The sequence below is a fragment of the Argopecten irradians genome, chromosome 13 (genome assembly GCF_041381155.1).
Source record: "Argopecten irradians isolate NY chromosome 13, Ai_NY, whole genome shotgun sequence".
NCBI lineage: Eukaryota > Metazoa > Mollusca > Bivalvia > Pectinida > Pectinidae > Argopecten > Argopecten irradians.
In genome coordinates, this window is record NC_091146.1 from 21,349,754 (window position 1) to 21,369,890 (window position 20,137).

The window sequence follows — 20,137 nt, forward strand, 5'->3', positions numbered from 1 at the left end:
TGAGCTTGCATGCGTGTGCTGATTTGACCAATCACTCTCTCCTATGAACATCAACATGTCTAATATTGGAGTAGAGAGAGCAGGATGGCTTTGAAATTGGTCCGAATTTTAACTTGTCCCAGCTCGATAATTATGGTCCGAGTACTAGTCATTTCGTATCATAATATATTTAACAAAGAAACAGTTAATTATATTTATGTGGTATAACAAAATTGAAGTCATCATTAACATTTGACACTGCTATTAGTTTGTAATATTTTCGAAATTTTAAAGCCACAAATTGGTCGTTATAAAGCGGACGAAGTGTCTTAATGGCACACATAGTAACATTATTCTCAAACCGGAAATGCTACGTAACACCTAAATCGGCGAGTTCGATGTCACTACTTCCGGTCATATTGTACACAAATATGGTAGACATGCATTTTTTGTTGCCGAACATTTGCGAAAAGTTTTAGAATGTCATCAGTACAATAACAACCACAAAAAAGGCGAGCAAAATCATCAATCGATCACAATTGAATACACGTGTTCTATTTCACTTGACACGAAGTCATACAAGAGATTGGGTAAGTGATCAGGTTACACAGCCGTTTTTCAGGTCTTCGACTTCATTCTGATAATCTAACAATTTTGAAGTTTTATGTTGTGTCTAGCTAACGTTGACATTCACCAGAATAACGTCCGAAAACGGTTGACCTTTTGACTCTCATGTTATGGGAATAGTCATCATTGAATGATTGTTCTACTCCAGGGGTTACGTTGGTGGTATTTGGAAGGTTCTCGTATGTCTTCGAGGGCGAAGACTTCAAGAAAGGAGGGAGCTGGAGTGTAACGGGATTGGACTGGGTCGATCATCGGTGACCAGGTAGTTCAGTCGGTAGAGCACTCGACTAGTGTTCTGAGGGTCCCGGGTTCGAATCCCGGTCTGGCCGCTACATTTTCTCCTCTCCTGTTACAATAGTATACATATATAAAAATACCCTAAAAGTGTTTTTATATAGTATATAGGGGTATTTTTTTATGTATGTATACTATACTATACTATATATATTAACAAATACACTATATATATTAACAGAACGTCAAACTGCTGTGGTGATAGTAACCCATACAATATCCAGACCTGCATGACCATCAAACAATAAACTGTTTAAAATTCAACCTACACTTAATCCTAATCTGTCCAGTCGTAGAGACGGCAGAGAGGAAGTTGTTCTCACTTGGCTCCGAATTGGACTCACATATTTTACACATTTGAAGAACAGGGAAAATACACATTCCTGTCGAGTGCCCCGACCAGGAATCGAACCTGGGTCTCCGGCGTGGAAATCTACGCCTCTACCGACTGAGCCAAAGAAGCATGCTCCGTCAGCTGAGTGACAGAGACCGTATTTAACACTATGTACAAGTCACACCGACCCGCTCCTTTTACATTACTCCCCTGTTTTTCTGGAGATTTCCTAAATCTCAACCCGAGACTCTTTAACCACCTACCATGGGTTATTTAGTTGGGCGCCAATGTAGAAGAACAGGGAAAATACACATTCCTGTCGAGTGCCCCGACCAGGAATTCAACAAGTACAAGTCACACCGACCCGCTCCTTTTACACATTCCTATCTATTGAGAGGGGAGGATCCTCCTACATGCCATGCATGTGTGATTCTCCTCTCACAGTGGAGCATGTTTTATTGCATTGTATTGATTTTAAACACATACGAGATAAGTACTATGATGTCTCCGACATGTACACTTTGTTTCATGCCGTGAGACATAATCGTATTTTCAATTATCTCAAAGAGATAGGTATTTTAAACAAAATATGAACGTTTTCTCATCATATCATCGTATCAACTCAACATTTCATCGTTTCATCAACATTGTGCATGAGTTTTCTCATGTGTTTTAGCCAAAACTATTTTATCCCATGCAAACCTTTTTTTTTTATCAAATAAACGTTTACAATCTGTGTTTTAGTCCTTACTTGCCTTTTCTTACCCTGATCTTTTATCCTGATATTAATGCATGACTTGTAGTTTGGCCCTAAATGACCTTAGTTGTCGATGGGCCGTAAAACTCAAACAAACAAACAAAATCAAAAAAAGACCGGATTTTAAAATAGGCGGTCAGAGTCAAATTTTGCCGGACATGTCCGTCAGACCGGCAAATTTCGCGTTGTCTGTAAATGTTCAATTTAGTAGGACAAGGTTAGTACTTAATTAAGTTCTGAAACATCAGGTCATAAGACAGTCAGCAAAATAATGTCCAATAAGAAATCGAATGACCAGTGCCACCTCAATTTTTAAACAACCATAGAAGGGACGTACAATACTTTCAGCTTATAATTTTTGGCCAAATTTAGTCCAGATGCATTCGTGAATGCAAATTCTCACAAAATGATCCATCCATCCAGAAATAATTGCATACAGAATGCACTCAAAATGTGTTGATAAATGCAATCGACCACTTCTATTCAATTTGAAAATGTATAGTACATTAATTATTTTAATCGGATGTGGAGCAGCTATTCTAATCAGACTGTTAGTGTTTGTTTTTGACATACATGACCAGGAGAATCTCTCTCACATGTTTATTGTACAGGAGCCATCTAATAAACAGACAATATGAGAAGGGAAATAACTCTTATTAACCTGAATAAGTGTAACAAGGGAGGTAACTCTGTTGACCTTTTATATAAAACTGTCTATAATCCAAAGGACCAGAGGTGTGTTGTTACTCCAGTTTCAGTTTCCTCTCGGATATTATTAACTATTCCATTCATACAGAAATATCAACAATATATATGTAGACTTCTTATAATGAACATTGATAATTATGATTGACAAATATAGTCAGCTAAACCTGCCTATATTTTTGCTTTTTGAATTTTTTTGGTCTATATATATTAGGGGGAAAAAATTAAAAAGCCTAATAATATAGGCAGGTTTAGCGGACTATGACAAATACATGAATTGCATGATTTAAAATTGCTTTTGTGAAAGGAATGGGCCAGTACAGCTGAATGTCGCACCAGAGAGGCAGAGACTCTTGTTTGATTCTTTGCTGAGACATTTGTGTTTTGGTGAAATTGCACTATAGAAATAACAAGAGTTCCAGTATTACAAGGAGACACAACACAAATATACTGCAGCCTCCCAAAAAAACAGATCAACATTTACACAAATCAACCCATTGCACATTTGGGAGTCTGCCCTCAAATTACTGACAGTTAACACATACCTGTGAATATATAACTGGGAGTAATTGACATTAATTATATATATGCATTCTTTACATTGTTATTGAGCTATGGAATGTACACTGAATTTCTTGAAAAATTGATTTTAATTTCAGGTGGCACAATGACAGATAGTATGATCGACAAATGATATCAATCGAAGCGGGTATCCAACTTGCTTCTGGAATATCATCAAGGACTATACTCAAATGTGATCATAGCTGATGACGGCACGCAGTAAATTAATTCAATATGCCAAGTTTGACGTCTTTTTCATCTTTGATCAACTTGAACACCATTCTTTATGAATTCCTGCTTTACGCTGCTATTAGTTCTGGAGACTTCCTCTTGGCCAGAGAGTATGAGAAACTTACGTTTCGGATGATCACGGACAGTCTGACTCATGGGCTTGTGGGATTCTTCTCCTGGGCAATTGTTATTGACCTTCGACCTCTGACCTCTACGCCATGGGTCAAAGGTCTTTTCCAGTGTATGATATGTATGGGACTAGCCATGTTTGTGGATGTGGATCATGTTATCATGGCGAGGTCACTAAACCCTCATGTAAGTCTATTGTTAAAACATATTATGGTCAAAACACAGGGCCTTGATGTATTATTAGAATACATGGTCTTAACACAGGGGCTTGGCATGTCACAAATTACAGTTCATGGTCAAAACATAGGTCTTGGCAAATAAATATTGTCCATATAAATACAATATATAATTTTAATGAAGCACTGGACTTTACTTTTTTTAGGTTGGACCAGAAACTATTAATGCTTAATGTAAGAACACAGGGACATGTTTTAGAAAAGTAAACCTGGTTATATCAATTTCTGATAAAGAAAGGGAAGACCACCCGAAGTAACTCTGCTACTGATAAATAAAGAAAGGGAAATAAGACATACAAAAATGTACATTAAGATGTAATTTGCTGGCTTTTATCATTTACCAGACTTTATTGACAAGGTGTATTTTTTACATAAAATGATATAATATAAACCATGATGTCATATTGATATATATAGGACCTTACATGAGTTTTCATTTCATATGAGGTTTTATGAAACAAGTCTTAAGAAGATTTTATTTTTGCGAGCCTTGGCGAGCAAAAATTAAATTTTCGAGACGAGTATCATAAAATCTCATATGCATGAACACAAATATAAGATACATTTTATCACATAACAACAAATACCTACATAAAGAATTTCACGTCAAAATGTATTCCAAAAAAATCCAGCAGAGGCGGCCATTTTGTCCCATCGTCCTCGTAATCCTGTACATCTCGTCACGTCGTTTTTCCTGACGTCATTTTATTGTTTCTGTCTGACATCACAATGAATTTCCAGCCAATGGAAATCGCTCCAGGTCATATTACACTAGTGACATACGCAAAAATATTACACGGGCGAAATCACTGGATATCAGGCAGATTATGTGATAAATATAAAACCACACATCATAATGATATGATATTAACCCATTTGAATTTCTATTTTAACAGGACCTCATCTCTTTACCTCACAGACCACATTTTCATGCGACAACCATCATCATCCCTATCGCCACAATCCTATGGGTACTTGGAGACGTATATAAAGACAGTTTCTTCAGCATCCTGTGTCCGATCTTCGTCACAGCGTGGCTGTCTCACCATATACGGGATGCTACACGGAGGGGCCTGTGGTTTCCCCCCTTCGGTAGTACGCCGCCTCTGTCGCCGTCGCTGTACGTCATCATATTAATGATATTCCCTTTAATTATGATGTTGTTTTGGAGGATGTCGAGATCTGATATCATACAAACTAGTGTACCTGCTGATATTAATTAAGTGTAACAGTGAATACATGAAATTACGAGATTTTAGCCTAACATTTACAATACAGTCAACCATTGATTTAGTCTTGCCGTTTTGGTGCTTGTGATGGATTCATATTGTACTGTCAAACCTGCAATTGTGCAAGTTCAATAATATATAGTAAAGAGTGTTTAAATTACAATCAAAAGCATTTTTGATAAAAAAACAAAGTGTATATAACGTTCTCTATTGTCTAATTTTAGGATCTACCGGTATGTAATTTGTTTTCATTATTACTGATACCAACTCCCAAATAGATTCCCCACATTACCAACAAAACAAAACTATATGTCAGTAATTGTGTAGTCAAACCAGCTCTTTACTATGACCCTTTCTGGCTTCTCTCCAAACACTGAGTTATACATTTCACTTCCAATACAGTCCACTCTGTCTAAAAAGTGACCCATAATAAGATTTTGTTAGTTGACCATTGATCCATTGCAGCAGGTGTGGCCCTTTGACTAAACCTTGATCTTTTATATAATTAGTAGGCATACAAAAATTGTAACATTATGGGATGTATTCAGATCCCTTCACACAATTTAGTTGAACTTCCTGTTACTGTGACAATATTAACTTAAGAAATTGATCTAACCATTCTTTGATGGCATTCTGGCCTAGTGGTTAAGGTGTCCAGATATATTACCACAAGCCCTCCAACTCTGGGATGCGAGTATGAATCCCATGTAGGGCAGCTGCCAGGTACTGACCACTGGCTGTTGTTTTTTAATAGAATTGTGAGCTACTGATATGGTATATGGTCGGTGATTTTCCTCTGGAAACTCTTGCTTTGGTGCTACAATGCAGTGTCTCACTTTACTTAGTAAAGTTGTTTTCTACATAACTCGTCCACCCTTGAAGATCCATAATGAACCGTTCCAACCTTTGAGTTTGAAGATTTTAAATGTGTCACTGGGGATGAATGGGTTGAATGTTGTTTTAAGATTTATACTTCGTTAAAATTTTAATTATTATGGCTTGATATCATGCATTCTGTGATTTAGATTGAAATGTATTTGTTGTGTAAATGTTTTGATTATCGATTGATTTTGATAACTTCATCCAGAGATCATTTTACATTATCTTAACTACGTACGATACATGTAGGTATTTTTTGGTAGTGCCATTCACACTAGTACCTATGTTTTAATAATTGTTTGTCTTCATTGTTAGTGACATTAACATCAATTTCTTTTATATTCTTTGTAAGTGAAGGTTTTTCGTTTTGCATGAGATATGTTTGGGGTTTTACGTGTGGTTTTCTATAGCCTGAGAACCTGTGTGACAATATTATTGAAAAAAAATCCTGATTTAAAATAGATAGTGGCTAGCTATATTCCGTCTTTTCGTATTACAGGGTTAGCTCCCTTGCTGATAGGTATCTATTGTGACATCATTATTCTGTGGTTGCAATTCACATCATTTTCTCAGAAATATATAACGTTATGCAAGCAAACACATGATATCATAATCAATACCAACTCGCAGGGGCAGATAACTTTGTAATATGCAAAAACAGAATAGGCTTAGTTAGAACTCTTCAGGTACTACTTATGAGTCATCTGTGTGTATGATATCAAAAGCCTTTAAAGGTATAGCGTATACATATATGTACCAGGTAATGGTCAATTTCTATTGATCTGATTAATATACAGATACACATTATCACTCTGATCCATTAACAGAGAGACTATAATGATCTGTATTTTAATCAGATTGAATTTACATACATTTCATTGACAAACACAGATGTCAAATATCAATAGGATTTGAAATCAGGCTTATAGCCTATCACAGTGTTCTCAGTGAGTGAGTCTCTTTAAACACTAGGTAATACGAACAAAAACAAAATTTTGTTAAAAAATCTCTTGATATGATAAACCTCTAACGTGTTGGGAGTGCAGCTTCAGTGACGAGTCTTACAATGTTATGGTCACATATATCTAGGTAAAGATATTTCTTTCAATATCCAAAATCTACCTTCATGATCAGCTGGTAATTAAAATGAGACCTTCACTTTTGTTTTGTATGATTTGTATAATATATTTTTTTGGTCTTTAGGGTAGGTATCAATTGTTAGGTAAGGTGTTTATGAATATTATATATCACATTTTTGGGAGAAAATGGCTAATTTTCAGTCCAAAACTAATCAAAATCAAAATCCATTCTAAGGGGGCCGCGGTGGTAGAATGGTTAAGATGTCCGGACATATTACCACAAGCCCTCTACCTCTGTGTCGGGAGTTGTCGAAACCCATGTATGTGAGCCAGTTGCATTGTACTGACTGACTGTTTGGTGGTTTTTGTCCGGGTACTCTGGATTTCCTTGACCATCAAACCTGGCACATTTCCTTACATGACCTCGGCTGTTAATAAGCATGAGGATGTAAAACTAAACAAAACGAACTACCCTGATACCTATAACTGTATAATACCCATAGAAATAATATACACAAAATACACAAATGTACTTTAAATTAAATCAGAAATTTATTTTTAATTACATCTGAATCAATTTCTTCAATTCTATCCAATAAAACACGAATAAATTCAATAGAGTAAGCAGCATTCGTATTTACCATGGATTTCTCAGTATATAAAAATTTGAAACATTAATATGGTTCAGGATACATGTAATTAAAATGTATCTAATTATGAATTAATACTGTATCAACATTTATTTTAATTTAGAAAACACAAGGACTAGGGAAACACCTTCACAATAGTATAATACATTAAAACAGACCAGACATTTTTTTTCTGATGACGAGCCCCTGTGCTTACTTATATATTGTAATAATTCGGATTCTTTTTTATCATTATGATATTGAATTACATAAATGATAATATTATTTTACATGGAATTGATGTATAAATTACAGAGTTACAATTCATTGCAATGAACTGATGACGAGCCCCTGTGCTTACATAAGTAATATGTTGTATTAATCTAGATTCTATCCTATTATTATGGTATTGAATTACATGGACAATATTGTTTAACATGGAATTACTATATAAGTTACAGAGTTACAATGTATCGCACATGTTACTAACTTTAATATTAGATTTCCAAGATGTCTTATATTTTTAATTATATTTCCTATAAATTTATTTTTACATGGATTTTACATTTTTATTCTTCATAATTGGATAATTCTTATTAGAAATATGTTAACCATGACAGTGGATTTGTTGAGTAATATATTAGTAAATAGTACACTATATAAATACAGTCAAACCTCTCAAATTTTTGTTTAACTCAAAATACTCTGTTAAATACAAAGTATTTCAATGATAATTATATTGCAGCTACAAGCTTTGCTACTACCACATTTTCTGTGTCTTTTTTTAACAGATAAGATTTCATTTCCACCGCCGACAGATCATAATTGGTATTCATCATTTGAACAATAATTGGTGTTAACCGTGTATATATATGTCTAATTAAAACACAAAGAAATATTAAATTATTTGTTTTGCTTTTGATGCATGCCAAATCAGTACTTCATTCCATATAGGAAGTAGTGCCACGGATTTTTTTCGGGATGCAAATAATTATTTTTCACATGTTTAACTTGAAATAAAATTAGAAGCTCAAACTTTTCAATGGTGGTAATGGTGTAAAGTAAGTAACTTTTGTAACTGAAGAAAAAAATACTAAATCGTCTGCTCCTGTTTTTGATAGTGAAAAAAATACCATTTGTCAGCGGTGGAGCATCTTTAATATAGAACATAAGATTTCATTGCATAGAAATAAGTGTATCATGTTTACACAAATACTCAGACACTCGGTTAGATACTGGGGGTTGACTGTATAATAGTGTACCCTATTATAAATCTGTACCATATGATATACTTGATCGTGTTTGTGCGGGGCTATTGTTTCTATTGGTGATGGAATGACACTAGAAGATGCTATCTCCCACTAATGTCATTTCAGCGGGAAGATTATAAATAGTTATGGTCCATCACCACTAGAGATACTAGTCCTGCATGAACGTTAAATATCAGGTATCACGTGGTACAATAATAGAATTAATTCTGTCTTTATTTGTGACCGAGTGTTGGTGCATTCTATGAAAACAATCTGATTTATGTATTGTAATCTTCAACATAAATGACTATGGTATTTTTACATATTACATGCATATAATACAAACAACAAAATAAATATGATATAAAAATTTACAATAACTGAGGACAATATTCTTCAATTTTAGTTTATAAATGAGAACTGTTTATTATCCTGTCGTCCGCAAAGACGCCGTTCCAATGGACTGTGGCGTTTTTACATCATAAGCGATTCACCAGCTCTCAAATATGGAGAAAATTGAAGAATAAATTGACAACAGCAGTTAATATTGGCAAACCCTTGTTCCTATACTCAACTTTACCTTACATAAACAATGGTAAATACAAATAATTGCCAGTTAATTCATTACCCCCCTAAAGACATATTTAGACTCTTCTAAATCTAAAACTAGACAAGTCCATTATGAAATTACAGGGGTGAATGAGTTATACATGGAATACTGTAAAGATGAAGCTTTTAAATTTTCGAATTTCTATTTGAAAAATAAGTTCAGGCAGCTAACACAATTTCCCTTTCAAAATCATATATATTGATCGATATATTTTGCTAATTTACAAATTTGATTCAAATACCTTCCAATGTAAGTGTGCATGTGGTAGAAATTAACTAAAGGCGAAAAACTTAATTTACTTCAAATACCGATATATCAGTTACGTGAACTGCACACCCAAATATGTTGGTTTATAGTACAAATTTAATATGTAAACAAGAAAAAAGTGTCTACTCTACGATATCACAGAATTATACATATTCCTTAACTCAAAATGTAATACATTGTATCAAATATTCAACTCTTATGATATAATATCACGGATAACATATTCAGGAGAAAATACGTAAATATGTCGGCTGAAAAAAGATTCCCAAAAACTAATATTCCAATGTAAATTCCTTTTACAGAAAATCAACTTTGACAAAATATTAATATGTTGCATATTGCTTTTCTTGGTTGAGCACAACCAAAAAGCTTAACTGAAAACCTGACAAACCTGGCATGTCCTTACATGACCTTGGCTGTTAATGTTAATGGGACATTTAACTAAATAGACCTGATAAGCTCTATGTTTGGTGTTTTTTTATGAAATATAAATCAAACATTTGTTATGATCAAAATTAATTCCTTTTAAGTAACATGCCATGTTCAACATTTTCACAAGAAAAAGATTTATATATTTGTTAAATATTTGTTCAAAAATGTTGAAATAAATTATTGAAGCATCAATTAAAAGTGTGGTTGGATATTGTTTTCTGTCCAATTGACTAGTACATCACACTAGGCACATGTGAATTCTTCCATCCGCTTGGAAGGAAGTGAGGTGAGTCAGGGTGACATGAAAAGGTAATTTGAATATTGTTCAAAGGCTGCTGATGCTGGAATGGACTATCTATGGAGTCTGTGACCCCTCCTGTTCTAGAGAATGGTACAACCCGGAGATTGGGAATCCGTGATCTCCGTTGTACCTTCCCCTTTTTGAGCCATTTGGACTTGTTCAATTACCTGAAAGGAGAAATAACTGTTTTCAATATGCTTTCTTAATTGATTATATATATTATTACACAAAACAAAACAATTCCCTCCGGTATACCTATGTTAGCCCTGATGCATACACACACAAAAATTAACAAAGATGAGTTTACATAGTGAACAAAATTGTACGTTGTGGATGAAAAAAATCGGCAATATTTAAACTCTTTCTGTACTCGTGATGCATTAACCTGTCACAGTAAACATACATATGCCATTTACCTACGAGACACATTATTATACTATATCATGATTCACATATAAAAGACTCGCAAGTTCGTGTTAAATGGGATACAATGCTGATGTTAGAGGTATCACATGTTGTAAAAACGTTGTTAAATCTGTACATGTAGCAGATGGGGGCATTTATATAACTCTTCCAGAAAAGGGGAGGGTGCTTATAGGAGAAGGGGTGTTAATTATGGCGAATATGGTAAGTTATGTCCTAGGAAGCTATTTATATTGGCATACAATAATTCACTAGTTTATACTGGATTTAAAACCTTATATTCCCTGTATTTAACCATGGACGTACAGTGAAACCTGTCAAAACAGAGAACAGAGGAAAATGGTCTTTATCACTATGCAAGTGGTCTTTAAACACAGGAAATGTGGTTTTATCACGTAGGTGGTTACTGAGGCAGGTTTAAATTACTACATATAAGATATCAATGCCTGCACAATAACTCACCACCTTATGGAATTATATAGGCATGATATTTAAAGTGTACTGTATTGTATAGCGGTAAATTTTGTGGGATATCATATGGTCTTATACGTGTACAAAACCTGAAAAAATCTTAATAAAAAAAAGGACTCTGCGGCTTATACACAGGTGCGGCTTATTGTCCAGAAAATACGGTAGTAGTATTTTCGCAGTTTCCTCAAATCCATCAATTCAAAGCACCATCAAACTATTTAAATTTCACTAGACTACTGTTATGCAAATGAGCTAATACAGCTTATTCCGAATTTGCATATTACAGAGTTATCTGCACTTGTCGGTACATAATGTAGCTATAGGTATTGATTGTGGCGTCATGTGTTTGGGAGCGTCACGTCATATGTTTCGGAGAAAACTATGTGAATTGCACTCACTAAATAATAACGTTACAATCGATACCTGCCTGCAAGGGAACTAACTCTGTAATATGCAAAGACGGAATATATAGAGGGATGTGTGTACCGCGAACAGAGCACCCCACGGATATGATAATTGTATTTTACTTACATGCTTTGCATCAGGGAAACCATGGGTCTTCAACTTGGAGAAGACAGGTTGGCTGTTGATCGTTACCTCAAAGGAGGCTGCAAAATAGATGATTAAATCCAACTAAAATACAGATCTAAGTTTAAACAGTTTTAGAATGAGGATGAGATTGTCATTAAGGAGACCACAATTCACCTTTCATATATTGGAGCAAAGTTTCATAAACCATTATTCCATATATATTCATATTAAGGAAATTCCTTTTCACATAGAGTATTAAGATAAATTCCCATGACTGAAGATTTTCCCTTATTTTCTGTGATGTTTTCCTGGACATGATCATCCTCATCCAGGGGTTAACATCACTGACATTATATCCACCCCTGGACTATCTCATAGTAAAATAGAGGTAGTTCAGGAGAAAAAGAACAGATAAATGACAGTCAGGTCTGCAGAGACTTCATTCGAAGACTACAGAACCCAACTTCAAAGCAACACAGTCAACCAGTGTACCATTATATAATTCATTTACATCCATGGATCAAATTATCAAAGTCTTCTGTTGCCTCCAGTTTTTCTATGAGATATACCTGGGTTGGATATAACGTCTGTGATAGTAACCCCCTGGAATAACAAGGTTACGTGGAAAATATTTAGTTAAGGAGTTTCCTTATGATGTTAAAGTTTGTGAAACTCAGGTTCTGGGTTGCAGGTCTAGCGGTTATATGGATGGAAAAACTTGGCCAACACAGCCCCTTAGGCCTGGGAATACTGTGAAATCATTTATTTTTGTTGGGCTCAATTTTCGAGGATTATACAATTCTACAATTTCGTTGACACTTTAATTCGTGGAGAAGACGTTACTTATAGCTGTATTGTGTGATCAATTGATGTAATGCGCTGGGGTACCAATCATCATATGATATAACAAGAGCTGTTGGAGAACAGCAAAGCTCGCCTATTCAGAAAAAGTTGATGTTCAAGTATTTACTATTTAAACATGGAAATATGACAAATTAACAGACTCAAAAACCCCCTAAAAGGCCCCAAATTGGTTGTATTATCACGTTCAGCATCCATACACATTAGGAAAATAAAATCATAAACATTTATGATGACTTATGCTTAAACAATTGAGACAAAATAGAAACTTGCTCAAAAACTTTAACATGGAAATATGACAAATTAACAGACTCAAAAAACCCTAAAGGGCCCCAAATTGGTTGTATTATCACGTTCAGCATCCATACACATTAGGAAAATAAAATCGTAAACATTCATGATGACTTAAGCTTGAACAATTGACGAAACAGAAACTTACTCAAAAACTTTAACGTGAAATGGGACGCCAACGCTGACGCCGACGCCGGGCTGACAACATTAGCTCCCCCTATTCTTCAAATAGGCGAGCTAAAAAGGTTTTCGTGGGCATGTAAATTCATTGGTTTTGGTTCAAAACATGTACAAAAGCCACGAAAATTAAACATCCACGAAAAATATTGGTTTCATAGTATTGACTTTGAAAACAAAAGGATGAAACATTGTTCTGAATCATAGATGTTATTAATGACGATTATTGTGTAACCATGGAGATACTTACAGGAACGGCCTACAGCCCCGGTGATGTCGGCATTAGGTACCTCAGCAAGGATGGCCCTGCGAAGCTCCTCATACCGACCACCGTACCCTCAGGAGTCACTGAAACATGTCAATAAATATAAGTAAATATAGGTTAGTGTCTAATCATCAGACCGACCATCATACCCTCAGGAGTCACGGAAACATATCAATAAATAGAGATTATATAGGTTATAGTGTCTAATCATCATCATTCATCATCATCCAGCCTCTGTATACCCTCTTGATCAGTAGTCACTGTAAAATATATTTCTTAACTTTTTCTTCATATTGGAGGGTGTGGTGCATACATATATCATTATACTTTGTTTATATGTAATTTTTATTTGTTAGACATTATATTTTAAAGGGACAATTCACTCAGGCTAATATCTTCTTTTACATAACCACAAGAAGCAAAAATATTAGCAAAAAAGTATTGTTTCTACATTTCTTAATGAAACATATAACATAAAAACACATAGGAACAAATTTCCAAGTCATTGATTAGTAAGAATAATATGATAGTTGTGTTCAAATAACAAATCGTTTGAATACAACACACACTAAAGCAGGTACATCACAAATTTGGACGCGGTACGCCCATGAAAACCCACCAAAGAGTCAAGCATTTTCAATGCCAAAATAAAAATTATAAACCACTGAGAATGTGATTAAAATGAATTTAGCAAGACAATTTACATCCTAATTCAAGGTTAAACGCAGCAATACTGTCAGAGTGAAGCGATTGTTGAGCGCTGTTTTAGACAAAAGCTGCATTACTCCCTACCAGCAAGGGGGGTGGACAGGGTTCAGCATCCATTACAGAAGTTCGACCCAGAAATGTGTAATTGGCGGATCAGCCGCTGCGAGTTTTGTAACCTCTCTATAATCATATGACTCACGAAACATTGGGTATTTCAGGACTTATCACACAGTTACAAAGACCGAGCTGATCAAATAAATCCATGAGAATTGGTTTCTTCCGATATATGTACAAATTTTAATGTTCTCTTAGACTGAATTGTCCCTTTAAACAATGAATACTTCTTTATACTTTTCTTCCATCAATAAAACAAGTTCTCTAACCAGTTCCTTAATCTGAATATGAGCAGATGATATGTCTGATGGCAAATTACTAAATTGACGATCGCCAAAATAAACATCTCATGAAAAGCTAAAATTATTATGAAAATATTTCATTATGTTAAAATAATGGCAAAAATTATCTTCTTTAAGAACAAGAGGCCCAGAGGGCCTGTATCGCTCACCTGGTTTGTAATGCCAAGTAATGTTCTGAATACAGGTTCATTGTTTCTTTTCTGAAGGAATTTTAATATTAACCTCTAAATCCCCTATTGGGCCCCACCCCTCCTGCCCCCAGGGGGTCAGAGCCAAAATTTATACAAGTTCTGTTTCCCTTCTTCCAAGGATGTTTATGGCCAAATTTGGTCACAATCCAAACAAAAATCTAGGACAAGAAGTGATTTATAGGATTTACCTCTATTTCCCCTATTGGGCCCCACCCGTCCTGCCCTCGGGGGGCCAGAGTCAAAAATTCATAAACGAGTTCTGTATCCCCTTCACCCAAGGATGTTTGTGGCCAAATTTGGTAACAATCCCATGCAGAACTCTATTATGACTAGTAGCGATTTATAAGGATTTACCTCTATTTCCCCTATTATGGGCCCGCCCCCTCCTGCATCCCGGGGGGTCAGAGCCAAAATTTAATACAAGTTCTGTTGAACTAAAGAATTTCCCCGATTTCTATGACCAAAGGAATTGTCTGTGGCCAAATTTTACAAGTGTTCCATTCCCATTGGCCAGTTAACTCTATGACTACAAGTAGTAGCGATTTAAAGGATTTACCTCTATTTCCCCTATTGGGGGCCCCCGCCCCCTACTGCCCCCCGGGGGGTGGCCAGAGCCAAATTTTATACAAGTTCTGTTCCCCTTCCCCCAAGGATGACTAGTTTTGTGGCCCAAATTTGGTTACATTTCCATTCAGAACTCTATGACACAAGTCTGTGATTTAAAGGAACTTTACCTCTATTACCCCTTGGGGGCCCCGCCCCTCCTGCCCCTGGGGGGTCAGAGCCCAAAATTTATACAAGTTCTGTTGCCCCTTCCCCCCCCCAAGGATGTTTAGTGAGGCCAAATTTGGTTACAATCCATTCAGAAATCTACCGACAAGTAGCGATTTTAAAGGATGTTACCTCTATTTCCCCTATTGGGCCGCCGCCCCTCCTGCCGGGGGATCGGGGGGATCAGAGCCAATATTTATACAAAGTTCTGTTCCCCTTCCCCCAAGGATGTTTGTGGCCAAATTTTGTTACAATTCCATTCGCAGAACTCTAGTGACAAGTAGTGATTTATATGATTTTACCTCTTTTCCCCTACTGGGCCCCACCGCAGGGTGGGGCCAAGGTCCTGCCCCCCAGGGGGGCAAAATTTGTTAAAAACAATTTATTAGTAGCAAGGTTCTTGTTCCCCTATTTCGCCCGCCCCCAAGGTCTGTTTTGTGGCCATAATTTGTTTACATTCCAGGCCAAATTTGGAACTCATTATATTTAGAGCGATTTAAAGGATTTACCTCTATTTCCCCTATTGGGCCCCGGCCCCTTTCAGAGCCAAAAATTTATACAAGTTCTGTTCAAACCCTTCTCTCCCAAGGATGTTTGTGGCCAAATTTGGTTTTTACAATCCATTCAGAACTCTAAAGGACTCAGTAGCGATTTAAAGGATTTTTACCTCTATTTTCCCCTATTGGGGGCCCCCGCCCCTCCTGCCCCTCGGGGGGTCCAGAGCCAAAATTTTATATACAAGTTCTGTTCCCACTTCCCCCCAAGGATGTTTTGTGGCCAAATTTGGTTACAATCCAAGCAGAACTCTATGACAACAAGTAGCGATTTAAAGGATTTACCTCTATTTCCCCTATTGGGCCCCACCCCTCCTGCCCCCTGGGGGATCAGAGCCAAAATTTATACAATTCTGTTCGCCCTTCCACCATAAGGATGTTTGTGGCCAAATTTTGGTTACATTCCATGGCTCAGAACGCTATTGACAAGTAGCGATTTAAAGGATTTACCTCTATTACCCCAATGGGCCCCTATTGGGCCCCGCCCCTCCTGCCCCCCGGGGGGTCAGAGCCAAAATTTATACAAGTTCTGTTCCCCTTCCCCCAAGGATTGTTTGTGGCCAAATTTGGTTACATTCCATGCAGAACTCTATGACAAGATAGCGATTTAAAGGATTTACCTTATATTTCCCCTGATTGGGCCCCCGCCCCTCCTGCCCCCGGGGGGGTCAGAGCCAAAATATTTATACAAGTTCTGTTCCCCTTCCCCCAAGGATGTTTGTGGCCAAATTTAGGTTACAATTCCATTCAAACTCTATGACAAGTAGCGATTTAAAGGATTTACCTCAAATTTCCCCTATTGGGCCCCGCCCCTCCTGCCCCCGGGGAACCAGAGCCAAAATTTATACAAGTTCTGTTCCCCTTCCCCCAAGGATGTTTGTGGCCAAATTTGGTTTACATTCCATGTCAGAACTCCTATGACTAGTAGCGATTTAAAGGATTTACCTCTATTTGCCCCTATTGGGGCCCCGCCCCTCCTGCCCCCAGGGGACCAGAGCCAAAATTTATATAAGTTCTGTTCCCCATCCCCCAAGGATGTTTGTGGCCAAATTTGGTTACAATTCCATGCAGAACTCTATGACAAGTAGCGATTTAAAGGATTTACCTCTATTTCCCCTATTGGGCCCCGCCCCTCCTGCCCCCGGGGGGGTCAGAGCCAAAATTTAAACAAGTTCTGTTCCCCTTGCCCCCAAGGATGTTTTGTGGCCAAATTTGGTTACAAATTCCATTCAGAACTCTAGGACAAGTAGCGATTTATAAGATTTACCTCTATTTCCCCTATTGGGCCCCCGCCCCTCCTGCCCCAGGGGGGGACAGAGCCAAAATTTAAACAAGTTCTGTTCCCCCTCCCCCAAGGATGTTTGTGGCCAAATTTGAGTTACAATCCATGCAGAACTCTATGACAAGTAGCGAATTAAAGGAAATGTATTGACGGGTCTGATTTCGGACGGACGGACGACGGACCCGCGCCATGACATAATGCTCACTGGCCTTCGGGCCTGTGTGGAGCTAAAAATAGCACTTTCAATGTATGGTATTGTGTGGAGTAAGGAAAAAAAAGTGAATTTCTCATTTCTATTTGGATCGTTATTAAAAACATGTGTTAACTGTTAATCCATGATTTACGGTATTACCAATGAAATAGTTGGCTTTGATTTTTGTTGAATATAGAACAAGATGATGGGACTTAGAAGAATAGAGGAGGAGTAATATACTATGGAGTGGCTATGTAATATGAAATTATCAAACAAGTTAAATAATTAAATATGCCACAATCCTTTAGGCGAGTGATCATATCAAATTATTTAATGAGTTAAATAAAATTTCCTATTGCCTAGCTATATATAGTCAAGAGTGTAAGATTATAAGTTATCACCTTAACTTTTTATTCATAGAAATATCAGTGAAAAATTTTAGGCCTCTGTATTCGTAGGAAATTAGGCATGTGATATCCATCTTCCGAGGACCAATCATGATTTCACATTAGGTTATGACGTTAAACCTACCAATTTGACGTCATAATTGTTGTTAATAACATGTTGTCAAGGGATATTTAAGTTTATGACGTCAAAATGGTCATTATGATATTTCTGAACAGGTCAGTTATGTGATAAAATCATTAATTTTGTTGAGAAATAGAGATCAGAATAGGTACAAAACTTTTCAGAATTACAATATTTATTTTTTTATCCGGGTGTTCGAGGACTAGTACGTATATATACTGTTCCCTTCATACACAATTTCCACCATATTAACACTGTTTTTTGACTATGTTGCTGTCATAAACAAACAGTGCTGAAATCCACACTTCATGACCATCTATCTTTAACAGTCATTTTAGTAAATACTTGTTTGTTTGTTTGATTAATTAACGTCCTATTAACAGCTATGGTCATGTAAGGAGGCCTCCCATGTATGCGGTGTGTTGCGTGTATGTTGTGCAAGGTGCGTGGTTTGGGAGACTGCAGTATATTCATGTTGTGTCTTCTTGTATAGCAATTTACTGACTTTGGTGTGTCTCGGCCAGGGGACAGAACTCCCCAGAGCCTTCCTCACAGGGGCGAACGCTCAACTCAAGGCCAAAAGTGAGGCGGTGCCATGAGAGGCATTAGGAAAGATAAAGTCTGTTAGAAAAAAAAAGAGAAAAGATAAGATCCTAAATGTAGTCGCTTTTAAATTCATTGAACTTTATACCATATACCCCTTTTTGACTTTTTGATCATTTCATTGGTCAATGCAATTCGTGATATATTTACATTTGAATTTTAGTTATATTTTATCAGAATTTAAGACATGTATACTGTATGTTGTTGTTTTTTTTTAGTTTTATTGGGTTTTTTTTAGTTTTATCTAGAAATACAAAGTCTTACAAACAAGGTCTACTAGGCCTGTATTCGCTCATCTGGTTGTTTTTTAGTAAACGAAACTTACAACTGGAATCTCTCTAGGCCATCCTATAGCATATGGATATTAACTGTCAATTATGAGTGATTAGGTACTTTACTCATTTTCAGAGACAAATTAGTCCTCATGAATATCTACAGCCAAACTGCCATGCCCCCAGGGCAGAGGGTTTGAACCAACATCTTGTATAACTTCAAATTGCCGCCCCATATGCTAACAGTTACCACATCATATATCTTGGCGGTCCTGTATGTGGTGGCGATTGATTGGGAGGGGGGGGGGGGTGGCAGAACTTCAGCAGTTCAGAATCACTCTGTCTTATTATGTTTGTAACCCTGGTCCCTCAAGCTGAGCGATTGCGACTATATATTGACCAGGATTAGCCTACATCACAGGAGTTTGACGTTCTGTTAATAATATATCGTATAAAATAAATATATCCCTACTGTTATAGACCTATATTAATGACAGAACGTCAAACTCCTGTGGTCACATGTATTTCTTATCTTCAGGCAAAACTTAATATCAGTATGTGTGTTGATAAGTAACTAAAATAAGCTTTGCATTTGTGTAATTTACACTAAAATTTCATGTTTGATAAACACAATTTAAGACAATGCCTTACCAATATTCGACGTGTACTTTCACAACACTCATGATCAGCAGAATATAACACCAAAAGTTTACGCTGCTGGGACAATCGACAGCCGGATTTCGTAGCGCTAGACTGCGACTTATAACACGGGTTAACGGGTGCGTTCGATTATAACGTTTTACCCGGTTCCAAATTCTATTAATTAAAAAAAATCAAAGTACTGTAAGTACTGCAGTCCTTAAGCCTTTATAAGTTGAAGAGCTTTACAATTTGGTCTGAGTAATATAATGGCATGTTTTGTAATACAGGATGGCCTAGCTCCATATCAAAGGGTTTTTTTTATCAATATTACCTTGATAAGTTTGTTATCAATAATTTTCGCACATCTTTACCATGCAAATAAATATTAGTCTTCGCATATAATGCTTGTAAAAAGTGAAAGTAGTAAAT

At 36.5% G+C, this 20,137-nt stretch overlaps 2 protein-coding genes and 1 long non-coding RNA gene across 4 annotated transcripts in view; 1 reads left to right on the forward strand and 2 right to left on the reverse strand.

Annotated features, from left to right (window-relative positions):
- The window catches only part of LOC138305885 (mucin-2-like), a 403,923-nt gene that overhangs the window by 31,195 nt on the left and 352,591 nt on the right, over nucleotides 1-20,137 (reverse strand). The window lies entirely within an intron of this gene.
- Nucleotides 360-8,229, forward strand: LOC138306491 (transmembrane protein 267-like). 2 transcript variants are annotated; one of them, XM_069246957.1, is made up of 4 exons: nucleotides 360-569; nucleotides 755-868; nucleotides 3,356-3,803; nucleotides 4,750-8,229. In XM_069246957.1, exons 3-4 carry the CDS (start codon nucleotides 3,492-3,494, stop codon nucleotides 5,074-5,076), a joined length of 639 nt encoding a protein of 212 aa, XP_069103058.1. In that variant the 5' UTR covers nucleotides 360-569; nucleotides 755-868; nucleotides 3,356-3,491; the 3' UTR covers nucleotides 5,077-8,229. The 2 variants fall into 2 exon arrangements, with proteins under 2 accessions (XP_069103058.1, XP_069103057.1); XM_069246956.1 differs by lacking the exon at nucleotides 755-868.
- On the reverse strand, nucleotides 9,140-19,844 carry LOC138306492 (uncharacterized). The gene is made up of 4 exons (XR_011205880.1): nucleotides 19,718-19,844; nucleotides 13,534-13,631; nucleotides 11,955-12,031; nucleotides 9,140-10,696 (listed from the first exon to the last, which is right to left on the reverse strand). It is a non-coding gene; the product is annotated as an uncharacterized lncRNA (long non-coding RNA).